The following is a 16,283-nucleotide window of genomic DNA, read 5'->3' on the forward strand; positions in this document are numbered from 1 at the left end:
AGCATAACAACAAACCCAAGAGTGTCCCCGCACCGTTTCAAGTGAAATTGAACGGAATATGCTGAATTTGCATGACCCCCCTTTTTCCTCTCTCTCTCCCTCTCTCTCTCTCTCTCTCACTCTTTATGGGCAAAAATTAAAGAGCCACAACAGTCCGCGAAACATGTCCGTGTGCCAACCGCTACGGCAAAAAGAAAACACACAACACCGGCAGGCACAATGCAACCTTGAACATAAACTCAAAAGCCTCGAGGGTGAAAAGGGGGTTTTTGTTTTTGTTTTTTAAAAACATACGCATTCTCAGTTATAAAGCGGAGATAAAAACGCTCAGCATGGGACGAAATGGAAGCCGAAAGAGCTGAGCCATGGCCGACAGTGCTCGTCTTCACGGCTCTGAATAGGAAGAAATGGGGCGCGAACAAAAGCATTTCCCCGACAACTGTTCGCCAAGTCCTTTAATTTCAAATCTTTCACAGCTTTATCACACAGCTAGGACACACTCCGCGCCCCCCCTGCACACGGTAAAACGAGACGAAACGAGCGAGGCGATCCCCCGAAAGCACCCGATGTTCAAAAAGACCTAAAACATGTCTGATGTCGAATGCAACACAGACGTTGAATAAACATTGCTGTCTCTTTAAATAGGGGAAAAAGGGCATGTAATTGTTAACACGTTGAGGCAACTTAACAGTCGTTCCATTCGAGACGATATTTGACCCAAATAGCACACAAGCTGCCGGATGGTAACCTTCACAGTCCGTGATGAAAGTTTATGCATTTTCATCGAGGCGAGCAACTCAGAATACAGCAGATTGCATTTGTTTGCAATTCAGGGCAAAAGGTGTTGTTTTTACTTACATATTTCTTTTGAATGATATTCCTCTTGGGTCTTTCCTTGCTCATTATGCAATCCCAAAAAAAAAATGTTTGGCTATAGAGAGAATGGCCACATGAATTTTCTTTCTTTGACTCTCGCCTCTCCCGGAGCACCAGCACCAAATGACGATTTAAATCCCCGGCTCTGTAGGAAAAGCTCGCTGGCTTTTGCAGAATCCTCCCTTCGGTGTTTCCCTTCAACTATTCGGATATAGATCCCAAAAACAATTCAAGGGTCGACGACGGACAGAGACGGACTGGACCCAAACTCACTTGGGGATAACATAGTCAAAACAAATGCACAACAATAAGTTCCATTCGCCAAAACAGCTCGGCTTCTCGTCTCTGCTGCGCACTCACTCCCGGCTCTTTTCAAATGCATGAATATACTTGAGGTGATGTCGACGAGTTACATCTTGTTTGAGGTGACGATACGACGACGAAAAAATCAATAAATAAAAAGGAAAAATAAAACGCTAGTTGTCACGTCTTTTCTTTTTTTTTAGCTGGAGCCTGCGGTCGACGAGGGAGCTCTCCTCCAGCGCCACTGCTCTACTGACTGAGAGCAGCTCCTTTCTTCCCCAGCCTCCGCCTCTCAGCCTATCACATCCTCCACCATTCAGCGGCAACTTCAAACTCCCAGTGAGACGGCCCTAAACACCAAACACTGCCACATATCCCTATGCCGTGTTCTTTAATGGACTTATAGTGTGTTTGTGGTCATTTCAAATGATAGTTTATAGTGATCTTACAACAAATTGTGCACTTTAGCTCCTGTAATGTCAGTGTTGAGGCCTCACATCTGAAATTGTGTGGCATTTCTGTGGCACACATGGATGTAGTTTAAACTTCCCCTACGCTGGTATTTTAAAGGTCCTGAATTATGTGTATTTTAAGGTTCATACCTGTATTTTTGGATTGCACTGGAACATGTTTACATTCTTTAATGTTCAAAAAATACATTATTTTTCTCACACTGTCCGTCTGATGTACCTGTATACATCATCTGTCTGACACGCTCTGTTTTAGCGCATGTCTCTTTAAAGGTGTAGACTTCTCCGTTAGATTTTCATCTATATAACTGTCTTTTAAGATACTATCTTTCAAAGAGTGAATTAAAAACAAATGTTATTGATCATATGACCTATCCAATATCTGTGTCTGTGGCGACATTCACAGGCTAGATATAAATAGGTGTGTGCGTGCGTGTGCGTGCGTGTGCGTGTGTGTGTGTGTGCGTGTGTGCGTGTGTGTGTGTGTGCGCGTGTGTGTGTGTGGATTTAAGAGGGTAACATACAGGGGATGGACCGGAAGTAGAGAGGTGAATGTGTGTAAATAAAGTTTACGAAAGAGCAAAATAAATTAAAAAAAAGAGTCAACACACATAAGAAGTGTTTCCATTTGGGTAAAATGTGGTCACTCGGAAAGTTTCAGGGCACACCCTCTCAAATGGCCGATCACTCGCGTGTTTCCATGACAAAAAAAAAGCTTGTGAGGAATTTACAAGACTCCAGAGGTGACGTATGACTCTATATGGGTTTCGATTGCTGGTGATCAGCTGATCAGTGATACAGTGGCACATTCTTCCTCAAGAGAAATACAGAATAGTTGTAGTTTGATTTAAGGTGGCCTGTATGATTCACAACATCAACTTAGGTACAAGTAACACTCCGCCTTAAAAAATTTGAGGCGCTGTAACACTGTGGTTTGACAGACAGGCTGTCACCCCGCTTGTAGTACAGTATTTGTGTGTGTATGCTTTTGTGTGTAAATGGGAGAGAGAGAGAAAGAGAGAGAAAGAGAGAGCGTGCACCTAAAGACCACAAATCAGAATCCAACCCGGCCGCAAGCCCGTGCAAAGATATGCATGCACAGATCATTTTCTGCGCTGCTTTCTTCTTCAACACTGTATAAAAGTGTCTACTCTATTTCGCCGTGTTGCTGTGGCGTCTGTGCAACCACACGTCAAATTTCACTGAGAGCTACATCAAATCAGCAACCGGGCTTCTCTCAGGGTTCTTAGCAGCGTTTTTTTGGCCCTGTTCTCCCCCGGGCTCAACAAATGGCCGCTCAAATGGTCGCTGGAGCATGCAATTTAGGGGCGTTTCAGCGAGATAGACCCGCCTCAATTCCGGGTACTCTGGGAATGACTGTAACGACACTGTAGCAGCACTTTTTTTACCTACATATAGTATAGTTGTGATATCACAACTGTACAGAAGTCCTGGCGGCCTGTTTAAAGTCACAGTTTCTGAAAACGGGCTATGTGCATTGTTCTGTGTATTGAGGGCTTGGATACTTTCCCAGTAGTTATATAGCACCTCTTTAGAATTAAAAAATAAAGACACAGAAATCTTACTTTTACAGTATGGGACCTTTAGATCATATGTTATCTTAATAATCCTTGTACCTGTTGCTTGTCTTACCTCAATGAGAAATGACCTCAGGTTGTTTTGTGTTTTTTCCTACCACACTTTTTTGGCTTATAGCATTTATGGTTTGACTATTGTTAGTCAAAAACAGTCATATCTCAAGCTAAAAGAAGAATTCTCAGAAGAGGCTTGGAGACAGAGTAGTGGTTCCCAAATGTTTATGTAAATGTCAGCCCCCAACCCCCAACCTCCACTCTCAACACCACTCCCACAACCTGATGCTGGTTAAACATTAGAGTATACATTTGCATTTTATAAAATGCTGTGCTTTAAGGAATGTGAGCAGTTTGAGGGTTTTAATTGAGTATGGAAAACTTCAGCGCTAGGTAAACAGAACAGCGAGAGTGCAGTCAATGTTCCAAAAAAAGTAACTTTTTACACATTTATTTCCTGAGCTAATGTTCAATACATTAGTGATCAGATTAAGCTCTTCCCTCTGGAGCAACACAGGAGAACACACGGGGGTGTCAGCTTGCTACTTGTTGACCCCAAGCTCATTCACACACCTCCGATCCTCTGCTCTGATCAGTTGAACTGCTCAACATGTTTCACTCAATGTCCAACAAGAAAAAAATGATGATGGGAACACATTGTTGGCCTTATTTACTTTCACCTGAGTGCATAACGTGGCTGCACATTTTTAGAATATATCTCCTGTTTTATTCTTCAGATTTCCAAAGCTTACACCAAAAGCTTTGAGAAAATGTGCGTGTATCAGGACATCAACACATTCGTTCAGGTAATATTCGCACTTTTGTGCTATCCACTCTACTATGACTGTTGTCGAGCTGGTTGGGTGTCCTCATCCCCCTCACTAGAAGTGGGCTCGCTGTGTCATTATTCTAATATACTGAGTGGGACGGTTGCTCTGTATGAACCCTGGAGGTAGTTAAGAGTAGTGTGTGTGTGTGTGTGTGTGTGTGTGTGTGTGTGTGTGTGTGTGTGTGTGTGTGTGTGTGTGTGTGTGTGTAGGTGTGTGTGTGTGTGTGTGTGTGTGTGTGTGTGTGTGTGTTACTGTTACTGCCTTGTCTCCAAGGACTTACAGGGAGCTCTAACTTAACATAAGTAAACTGTACAGTATTAAAGCTTTTTAACCCATTGTTAGGCTGCTTAACCAAGATTGTTTAACTAAAAACTTCACTAAAGCAACCATTTTTGGTAAAATGTCTCCACAACTGTTGGATGGATTGCGATGAAAGGTGGCACTGATTTCAATGGGGGGATTTTTTCCTCTAACACCACCAGCAGGTCAAAGTTTTCACTTATTCAGTGTAATACCTTAGCATCTACTTGATGTGATGTAGTTCTGATCAAGTAAGCCCCGGCCCTATTACACACATTCAAAATCCCATTCGCAGTTATAGCCTAGTTTGAGTTTCCGAGTCATTTCACCTGCACGTCTCTACCCTCTGTGAGGAAATCAGTGCACAGGTGTGATCAAGAAATATTACAAGCAGATTCAGCATCTCCATGAATCCCTCAAAGCTCGACTAAAATCAATCAGCGGCATCCGCGCAATCATGCTGATTTCATTATCATTCATGTAACAAGGAAGAGCTATCGATTCTTCTTCTGTGTTTGATGTAGATTTAGCATAACGCACCAAATGATCAAAGCACCGAACTTACCCATGAACGCATGAACAAAGACACCAAATCAATAACTGACGGGTCAATATTTCTAAGCGAGGCTTGCAGATGACATGAAATTTATGTAGCACCCCATTAAGTCACGTTGAATGTGATATATAAACAGAATAGGAAAGAAATATTGAGGGATCAGTAGTAAACCAGAAATTACAGAGTGTGGATAGAGAAGGAATAATGGTGCACGATTTAAATAAATACTCATCATAAGCACATTTGCTGCGTAGTAAAATTAATCCTGATGCTTTATGAAAATCTTAACAGTACATTTATCTGTGGACATAATATTCTTTTTGCCCCCTAATCAATGATGTCTTGTCCTTTGAGGCAAACAGGCTATTTTGAGACGAGGCTGTGGGACACACTGCCTTTAGCCCCTATCACCCTGCACTCTCAGGGGGTTCCACCAGGGTCCTCTGCCCTGCTGGTGCTGACATTTAGGCCCACATGAATCAATGAGACAAGCTGTGGAGGGACGCCTGAATTTCACAGCAGTAACCCTCACAGTTCACATTTAGCCCATGCCATGTGAAGGCAGAAGGACTTCATGGTCTGTCAGACATTTTAAGCCTTAGTTCTCCTCGTGCAGATTTTTAAATCAAGGCGAAAAAGTTTTGTTTTGTTTTTTGCTCACAGAGGGTTTTAAAATTATCATTATTTTCAAATATAGATTAAAAAGCATTATCGCAGGGGTAAAATATCTCTAACTGTAGCCAACTCCAGTGTGTTGTAAAGTAAGGGCATGATGGCCTATTGAAGCTCTAATGCTCTCATGTATATGATCGATCTATTTCCATTCATAATTTATTAAAGAAAAAGCACAATAAAGCGAGAGTGTTTGTAACTGTGTATTTTGTGTTTGTGCTTGACAGGAGTTTCAGAAGTGCTGTTTGGACTGCTTTGCTCTTGTATAAATGGCATAGACATTTACAGCAATAGATTTAAATGTGTTTGTGTGTGTGTGTGTGTGTGATGGTGTGTATGTTTGTTCCTATGTCTATATGTGTGTGCTGGAGAAGGCCAGGGATTGATTAGAGCTTTCACTCTCAATGTGGTTAATTGCCCAGTGAGGCTTAGCAGACGGTGCTGGCTAGATTGATGTCCGATAGCCAAGAAGAGGGGGATTCAGGGTGCGTGCGTACGTGCGTGTGTGCATGTGTATGTGTTTCTGTGTGTGTGTGTGTGTGTGTGTGTGTGTGTGTGTGTGTGTGTGTGTGTGTGTGTGTGTGTGTGTGTGTGTGTGCGTGTGTGTGCGCGCAGGAGGGATGGGGGGTTTGGAGGGGGTTGATTTACTGGGCAGCATGGATGGGATGGGGGGGGGGGTTAATGTTGAAAGATTGAATGGTTAAATATTGCACACTGAAAATAAACCCAAAGGAGCAAAAAAAAAATAAAGAAAGTAAGGAGAAATCAATTGTAATCACATCTGCTGAAAATAAAAGCTGTGTTGAAATAAAGAAAGAAAAATACTCAGGCATGTCACCTTTTGTTTTGTTCTCCGCAATTAACAAAGGGTTACTGCCTCCCCTTTCAGCTTCCTTTGGGTTTAGTTCGACAATGACCTGATGTTTTCATCTCTCCTCAGTTCCCTTGAACTTGCTCAACCTTTGAAAGAAACAATTTCCTTCTGGCACTGAATCGAGTTCAAATCCTTACTAATTTAGATATTAATGTGCTTTTTGCAAGAATTTCTACAACAGCTTGAATAGCTTTTAATCTTTCAACCAGAAGTTCCTGGAAGTTCAAATGTTTCTATAAAACACTGAGATGGAATAGCATAACATCTTAAATGAAGAAAATTGCAATTTGCTGCCTTGTATTTACAGAAGGAATAGTCACTCCTGGCTTATAACTTGTCTACAGGGTTTTGTATAAGAGGGGTATGGGAGTGTGTTATGTGAGGGGAGCAGAGCATTATATTATGGGACAGCAACAAGTGAGCCACATGGGGTTGGATGGATAAGGAAGCAGTAAAATGATGCCTTTTCATGCAGACTGTTAAAACTCAAAGTAATAGAAGCACCAGAGTTATTGAACATTACATATAAAAGAAAGACTTGAAGAGGAGGAATGAACAGATAACCTTTCACTGCAAAAACTATCTATCGAAGTAAGGTAGATAATCTTATATAAGTTTAAAACGAAAAGGGGATTTTTACTTTAGACTATCTCAAGACAGTATAATTAATAATTCTTCTACTTCTGGGGTTTCTTTTAAATAAACACACAGGGAGGCATGTCTTTTAAAAAATCAACAACAAGGTTATCACTTAGGAGTCAATAACATCTTAACAAGTTGGCAAATAAGGTACATTTATTTATTTTACATAAAAAATGTGCTTATTTCAATTATGTCAAATATTTAACAAGACAGAATAACACTGACTGAAAAAATATTGTTTACCAAGAGGAAGTGCACGAATCTCTGCTCATGTTACGCCATTTTGGTGAAGGTCCGTTGTGCCAGACGAAGATAAATTGTCTTATTTCAAGGTCTTTAGATTTTGTTTGTTCTCCTTCAAGTTCAGTTAAAGCCTTAACTAATCTGAATGGAAAGCATTTAACTTTAATTTAAAGTTGAATTGGACATTTAAACGACATTTCACAGTTGTTTTGCGGTCACTAGAGACTTTATTAATCCTGTTTTCAAGAAATTGTATGAAATCCTTTTGGTTTAGGAGTTGTTGTTTTTTTTGCAGAGTGTTACCTGGTGCTGATGATAAATGACAGACTGGAGGTCAGAGTGGCTTTGAATTACTCTGAAATTTGAATCTTATAAGTACTCTCATTAAAGTGAGGTTAACCTTCTCGACAGCCACCCCAACCTCTCCCTTTCCACTGTTCGGGGACTTGTTGAGATCACAAACACAATTTATTTTTTCAACAACCCCCCCAGACACTCCCCTTCTGGAGGGACTTGATAGTCCCCACTCTACTACTGTGGATAATTGGACACCTTCAGCATGAGAAATCCCCTGCCAAAAAAACTGGCTGGTATCAGTTTTGTCATATATAAACACAACAGTAAAGATGAGACAGAGACTTGAATCTTCACTACGAGCTAGATTTGAAAAACCCCTTTGGCAGAGGTTCTTTCTGATTCAGTTCGCACCTTCTTATCTCACTTCCTAAGCGATGATGGCTGTGGTGTGTTATGGCAGGATCAACAGGAGGAATATCCACACCCTCGGGCTGCGGGGTGAAGTTGTCCTCAGGGCACAACACGTAACTAGGATCAGCACGATCTTCACTGCGCTCTAAGTTGACCCATCTGGAAGCTAAATGCAAAATTGCCTGACGATCAGAGCCAAGGGATGACTTGCCCTTATTTCTGCCCCCAAGGCCGTTGTTATGTTTCACTAATGAGGCAGAGCTCCCCAAGCTCACCTGGCAAACTGCAGTTCCAGATAAATATAACCTGGCAAACGGCAGACTTTGAGTACAAATGGATGCTAAATGGTCCACAAGTTAATGTTTTAAAAAAAAAAAAAAATACTTAAACGGACTCAACAGTGTTCAGGTCACTCAAATCATTCATGGATTTGTCCTTGTCTTTATAAGCACCTATTACACATCATGATAATGTTGCTACAGTGATGCCCCAGGAGACTGAGAGTTAAAAACAATTCCCCCATGATGTAATGTGCAGTTACACAAAACATTCAATGTGAGAAAGAACTTTTCGATTTTGATTCATGCTTCTGTTTCATTTAACATATCCAATGTTGGAAATTGAAAGGTCCCATATTGAAAAAAGGGAGATTTCCATTTTCCTGGTCGAAATGCTAAATGAATGCTTCGAAAGTATCAAAACACTCAATTCATGGACACATGCGCACATCCCTTTAAACGAGCCGTCAGTTGTGATGTCACAAATTTACTATGGTAGAAAGTGCTGCTTCAGGGCCCTTACAGTCATTCCCTGGCTGTAATAACGGCACAGAGAAGCAGAGAGCGTAGATGCGTAGAAGACACAGAAATCCTGACCTATCAGAGCAGACGGGGCTTTTTTGAGGGGGGTCTTAAAGAGACAGGCGCAAAAACAGAGCGTTCGGGCTTGAATACAGGTATATTCAGACAGACAGTAGGAGGAAAATGATGTGATTTCTGAACATTAAAACATGTAAACATGGGTGGTAGTAGCTCAGCCCATAGGTGACTGGGCTGGGAACCGGAGGGTTGCTGGTTGGAGTCCCTGTGAGGACATGAATAGAGTGTGGACTGGTGACTGGAGAGGTGCCAGTTCATCTCCTGGGCACTGCCAAGCTGCTGTTGAGCAAGGCACCGAACCCCAACTGCTCAGGGAGCCGGTCACTGGCAACCCCCTCGCTTTAACATCTCTCCATTGCCTGTCTGAGCATGTGTCTGTGTATTTTGGGCCTGTGTGTGTGTAAATGAAAAAAAATAATAGAGTGAAAATTGAATTTCCCCATTCACGGAACTAATAAAGGAATTCTTCTTCTAGAAACATGTTCTGGTAGAAACACAAAATACAAATATGAATCTGAATATGAGCATAATAGGGGACCTTTAATAACATCCTCATTAATGTTTTTTTTGGCGTATTGTATTTTAAAAAAATATTATTTTGTGGCTATTTATGCCTTCATTTAAAAGTACAGCTGAAGATTGATAGGAAATGGGGTAGAGAGAGAGGGGGAGACATGTAGCAGATATATGCATTGGGCGCCCGCTTAACCAGGTGAGCTACTGGGCGCCCAATTGTATTTATTCATTCATCCCACTGTATGTCCAGTTTCCCCATTCAGTTTGAGATCATTCAACACTCTTGTTCCCCTTTCTCACCTAAAACCAGTCTGGACTGGAGTACGGTGTGGATGAGTAGCTAAGCATGAATCACTCATGAGGAACAAGCAGCGTTATAGTGTTGCCAGATCCCTTGTGTGTATCTAGCCACACAGAGAGTAATAGCATTCAGCCACAAAGGTTCTTTAGCCCAGGAGTGACTGGCTGACTCATGTGGGTCAAGACCTGCCACAGGTGGGGGATCCCAGGCTGAATAACGTCCCCCCCTGACAGTAGGCAGCCACAGCCTCTGCGCCCCTTTTCACCCACCCGGGACACCTGCACTGGACACAAAAGCCATGCCTCTCCGATTCTTTGAGGGCATGAGCAGAGAGAGAGAGAGAGAGAGAGAGAGGAAAAGGGACGTGGGGATGAACGGAGCAAGGGAGAAAGAAATGGGGTTGGATGGTTCGTGGTGGGGGCTGCCTCAATCGTAGCCATGCGTAAACAAAGTAACACAAACTCCAGCCACAGCAGGGGAACAGCTGGAGCACACAGGGACGGCTGACTGGGTGGTCTGAGAGTGAGGGAGAAACAGAGGGTGTGTGCATGCAGGAGAAATGAGCGAGTATGAAAGACAGAGAGGACTGGGATAGAGATGCTGAAAATAGAGGCTTTTAAAAAGGAGGTAATACAGAGAAAGACAAAGGTAAAAAAATAAATTAAAAACAACTCAGAAAAAGCAGCTACTTGTGGTTTTCCAGTTAATCCTTGCAATTATGGCAAATCGATAGACATCAATATCTAATTATCCAAAGACGCTCCTCCACCCCATTAGAAGCAGGAATATAATTCAAAGTGCAGGATAAACTACTTCTGTGTAGAATCAAATTACTGTATATCTGAAATCAGTTAGAAATGGTTTAAACAACAGCTCAAGGGTGGATGAAAATTAATATATATATTTTTAGTTTTGCTTGGTAAATACAGGGCAATAACTATTGCTGCACACCAGCCAACTAAACACAAAGTTTGAGAACCAAGCATCTCTCCACCTTTCACACTGACCATTTTAAAAAGGTGTTTTAATCCAGCTGCTTTTATCGGAACAATTTAATTAATCCTTCGACATTACCAAAGTTAGAGTGTTGGTTATTAGGGAAGCATTTGATAACCCTTCTCACAAAAGAGGAGCATTCACTTTCACACAGTGAGCCAATATCCCTGTGCCTTTTCATTCGAGGCTTATCACACCAACATGGTTTGCATGATAAAAAGAAGGTAAGTCATGCGGGAGGTCCTGCACATTTGCATATCCCCTGGGTGCACGGTGTAATTTAGCTACATATGTCCCTTCCCTAATAGGCTGGAGTTGGCTTAACGCGAGGCTTGTGTTTTTGGAAGCGACCTCACTTGATTGTCTATTCGGATTCGCAGCTCTGCTCTGATTTGCAATTGAAAGGCACGTAATTGTACTTGGACTAACTGAATAACTATAGGTCTTTTAAAGAGGGTACGTGAGGGAAAAAAGGTGTTTTTTTTGTATGCTGGATTCAAGCTCATCACCCCTGAGTGCAATCTCCTCAAATTGGACACCATTCACACAGCAGTGGTTGGTGGTAGAAAAAAAACAGTGCATGTGACTGTGAAGTTAGTCTGATTGTTCTTTATGTGCTAACCACCAATATATCCTGTATCACATTGCACTGAATTCCTAATGTTACTAATCTGCCTCCATGTTTCCCATGGCAATACATAATATATCTGACTCAACCAAATGGAAATATATTCATGATATGCATTCACTTATTCTGCACCAAGTTTGACATTCTCTTTTTGAATCCACAGAGACTCAGACAACATTAGTAGGGCTGATACATCACCAACCAGAAGCCACCACGGAGGACCTACTTTGTCATAGCCCGCTGCTTATCGCCCATATTTGACTACCATAATTTGCCTCCCAAATGCTCTGGCGTATGATGTTACAGCTGCCTATATCTGAAAATGCATATTCCACTGATGCAGAGGAGTCTCGCGTGTGTTAATCCCAACTTGTTATCCATGACATCAAATCCAATTTATCCCGATTTAACATCAATTTTCAGTTCGACGGAGAGGAAAAGCACCGGAATATGAATTTATGTTGTTTTTTTTAATCTTTATTAATAATAACCCAGCCGCTCCTGCAAAACACTCACCACTTTCTCTCTCCCTGATATTAAACAAGATTAGGCTAGCTAAAATGTTAATGAGATTCCTTTTTTTTAAACAATCTGTGCCTTATTTCTCCCTTTCAGAGGAAGCCATAAACATCCTCCCTGTAATAACGAATGGTGATTATGCCGATGATATTAATTATCATTACTTTCAATTACTACACCCAGCCAGGCCCTGTCGGTTATGAGGGCAGCTCCCTGTGGAGGAGCCGCCACCCGCCGCCGTACATTCATTAGCTGAACCGAGTGATTGTGTGAGTTTCTCCCCTTCTCCGTCTCTGCCTTTCTTCTTCTCTCTCCCTTCCTCCTCTCGTGGTCTTTGTGTCTTCCTTTCTATTTTTCCCTGTCCTCTCTATTCTTCTAGCCAGTGTCAATGAGTCCAAGAAGCTCCACATACTGTTAAGGGTAGGCCAATGAATGATTGAGGTGAGGTGGAAGTTAATTGTGGAGAGATCTGAGATGAGCTGTGAGGGAATGCATGGCACAGATTGCTTCAGAATCTCTTTCTCTCTTTCCACCCCCGCTCCCACCTCTTTCCTCTCTTTCGCTCTCATCTAGTTTGTTTTTTTGCTTTAGCACTTGTCACCGGCCACTCGCTCAATCCTTTTGCTTTGTCTTTCCCCCCTTTCCACTCTCTCTCACTCCTGACATGAAACATCCATTCCACCCCATGAAATATGGAGAGAGCCTTCATGAATTGTTCACAGGTTAGCAGCATGTATGCCCATGGCAGCAGGGGGACGCGCTCATGGTGTTAGGCAGGCTGCAGTGGACGAGAGGGCAGTGATGGGTTAGGAGGACTGGCTCCACCTCATATTCTCAGAAACCTGTAGAGTCTGATTAACCCAACCTGCAGCCTATTATCAGTAGAATTTGGGGAATTTCTGTGATGCTCGAAAAAAACTATTACATAAAGTCTAAGGGGACGACAGGACCCTCCCTGAGTAAGAAAAGTTGTAGTCATCATGCAAGCAACATTTTTTTTACAAGGCTGAGCACTGTTTCATGACACTGAGGTGGAGATTCAGCAGCCCCCAAAAACTATGCATTAAAGCAATCTTTACCGTTCCTACATGTCTCACAGCGATTCCCTCCGACCTCTGATGCTCCCCCGGCACGTGTGCCTAGAGAAATGCTGCATCCGGGTACAATGGGAAGTTTCAGACCTCCAACTAGGAGGAAGTTCATTTTGACAGGCATTCCAGTGCACCTTGCCTAGTTAGAGGTCCAAAACTTCTGACTAACTTCAGAAATATATGAGAATTTAATATTGATGAGGTTTAACACCTGGTGGATTTCTTTTACATTTTAGTGTGCCATACGCTTATTAGGACCATTTTAATATTACAAAAGAAAAGTGTAAAAATGCCAGAGAGGTAAGAATTGATTTACATGGAAAATGGGTGACAGGGTACTCAAGTCTTAAAGGTGCTCTATTCGAAAAACAAAGTAGGCTGGGTTTGCCTGCAAACGGCTCTCAGCCTGATACGTGAAACTCAGAAACTCAGATAACGACACTCACAGAGGGAGAGTGATTTAATTCTCTGCTCAGGGTGTCATTAGTCCAGTATATCGTTCCATAAAAAACAATTGTTTGCTGCTATCTTTGAATATTGAGTACTGTGCTTTTAACATTTGTTTTCACCAAATCTAAACTTAAAGTTGAATTTATATTATCTGCTATTTTCCTGAATGGAAATATAAGCTATAATGTTACTGTGCATATTTTTCCATGTTTTTAAAAGAGGAGGGGATTGTTATTGGAGTGGTGCACTACTGGCTGGAACACGAAATAGCCCTGTGTAGTTTGTGTGTAGTAAGTTCAGTTTATACATGATACCAATGTGGTACATTGAACTGTTCAAAGGCAGGCTGTAACAGCAAGAGAGATTGTTGCGATTGAACACTGCAGCACTAAAAATGCTCACCTCATAAATATCCCAGTGGAATCAAGAAGAGAGTAAGAGGAAGTGGACTGGGTGCGTTGACGTGATCCATTTAGATGGTTCAGGATATTTATTTGGAAGCTCTCACTGGACGAAACATTGTACGTTGAGTTGGTTAATTTCCTCCTGATGAGCTCGTAGATCACGTCAGCGTTGCACCACAGGTATATGGAGGATGAAGCATCAATTAAGATGTACTTTGGTGAGGGTTTTATCAGTTGTGGCTTTTTTCCTCAGGCCTAATAGCTTGTGTGAGTGATAGCGATGAACTTGAGCAGGAGGGGTGTGCATTTCAGATGGACAGATAGAGCATTTTGAGGGTTTGCTGACTAAAGTGCTTTACTGCAGCTTGTGCACTTGTGGTTATAATGGAGTACCCGGGAGCCACACCACTTGAGAGATTGTGTGGATATATGTATTATTAATCTGTTCCCTGTGCCATTGCTGTATTACGCCAAAATGTTGGTCCGGCAGAGAGAATACTGCTGTGGCGCCATCATCCCCTTATCTGTCTCTTTCTTTCAGCCTTCTCCACTCTCTTTCAGCCTCCATCCTCTCCTCTGTCTTATTCACTCATCCTCTTTCTCTGAGGACCATCTGAGGAAAGGAGCGAGAGCTAGAGAAAGAGAGGAAGAGTTGATCAGATCAATATTCCTCTCAGGAAATAGGCTTCTACCGTTTGACTCTCTGTCTCTCTCCTTCTGCCTCTGCCTGTCTTTTGTATAGCCAGCCTGTCTGACCACATCACTGGAGCATTGTCGCTGATTTCACAACCACGTCAGATATCAGCCTTACACAACCTGTCACGGAGTGCGACAAGCTCGTCACCGGAACTCATGTAATGTGGGAGTGGTGAGAAAGTGATAGAGATAAAGAAAGGAGTTGTAGTTGAGAAAGAGGAAGTGGACGTCACTTTTCTGAATGTCATGACTAAGGCATTTGAAGTCATGGTGATAGCTGGCTAACAGGACCTAATGTCTTCCCACATTTGATTCAAACACAGTGGGAAAGCAAATGGCCGCACATCAGAAGGACTTTAACCTGCCGGCTCCCTAGTATAAAGTCTGTGTAATCTCTGATTGAGCCCATGTATGACAATTCCCGGCGAGGCAGCAGCGAGATTCTGGAACTTCTGTCTCAAAGAGCCAACGCTAAACTGTCAGACAAATTCAAGGAACAGCAAGTAACTCGGATGTTTATGACCAAATTACAAACTGGCTACATGACTGCAGCGTCATCCGCCTCCTGCAAATCTACCCAGCGCCACCCCTCACCTAAACCAGAGTATTCCCAGGCCCCTACTTCCCTACTTCCTACCCCCCTTCCTTCAGGCTCCCTTGTTCAGATGAAACTCATTTTCAAACTCAATTCTCATTTTCATCTAAACTACACACTTGTTGTTTCGTGACTGTATCTTGAACGGCTGGGATGCTTTTGCATTGACAGACAGACCTGGCAAAAAACTCAAAACCACCTCTGTGGTAGTTCCAGCTACAGTAGGTGTCTGCAGCACCACAGTGGTAATAATTGAGAGTGTAAAGATTCACCGATGCGAATCAGAAACTGATTTTAACGTTAAAGATGTGACTACATTGACACATTGATCGATGGTCTAGTCAAAATGTACCATGAACCGGTTTGCTACTTCTGCACAGCCTCTTCACTCCGCTCCGCTCCACTCTCTACTCTAAAAGGTAGAAGGTTAGAGTAGCGTTGAGCTTGAGGAAGACATTTGGATTCTATTATAAGGAAGGGAAATAACAGAACAGTAACATACATATGCAAATGATGTATTTGTTTGGAGAAAAGTGTAAAAACAAGTGAATACACTGCTGTTGAGATTTAGCAATTTCATCGAATATTATTAAAGGGCATTAAAGAATAAAAAATGGCATAGAAACTGAGACAGTGTGTTCATTTCCTACCAGAATGGTACATCACCTTAAACACAGCTCACTGGCTGCGACAATTGTTTGATTACAATCACTTTTTCCTCGTCTGCTGAGACGGCTGATGTCACAGGGCGCTATGAATACTCCTTCTGTTCTAAATCATTCACTTCTCACTGGCTGCAGAGCAGTTTCCACATTCCAAGCTAAGTAATAATTTGCTGTCAAGAACTGTTCTGTGTTTTGACTGTTGAGGCGATGAAGCTGTAACCGCAAATTGTGTCAGCTGGAACACCACGCGGCTGTCAGGGCCGGTAATGGCTCGTAAACTGCATTAGTATGATATCATGGAAGCACATCATTTGATGTCTGTGTAAGGTCATTGGGAAATGACCAAAATGATCACAGGCAATCCATGTTACAGATTATGTACCACACGGAGTTGTTTCACCCCCAATGTGTGGGCTTATGTGTGTGAGTGTAAGTAGAGTAATGAAAGAAGAGGAAGAGATTGTGTGTAACAACAGGA

General features: G+C 42.3%; 1 protein-coding gene across 2 annotated transcripts in view; it reads right to left on the reverse strand.

Moving 5' to 3' along the window:
* jarid2b (jumonji and AT-rich interaction domain containing 2b) overlaps nt 1-1,407 on the reverse strand; it is a 106,333-nt gene extending 104,926 nt beyond the window's left edge. For both annotated transcript variants that reach the window (XM_083926152.1, XM_083926151.1), the window contains exon 1: nt 859-1,407. In XM_083926152.1, the coding sequence (XP_083782278.1) occupies nt 859-903 (45 nt within the window). In that variant the 5' untranslated portion in view covers nt 904-1,407. The remainder of the gene's footprint in view (nt 1-858) is intronic.
* Nucleotides 1,408-16,283: the final 14,876 nt, after the last annotated feature.

Source organism: Echiichthys vipera, assembly GCF_963691815.1.
Source record: "Echiichthys vipera genome assembly, chromosome: 13".
Lineage (NCBI taxonomy): Eukaryota > Metazoa > Chordata > Actinopteri > Perciformes > Trachinidae > Echiichthys > Echiichthys vipera.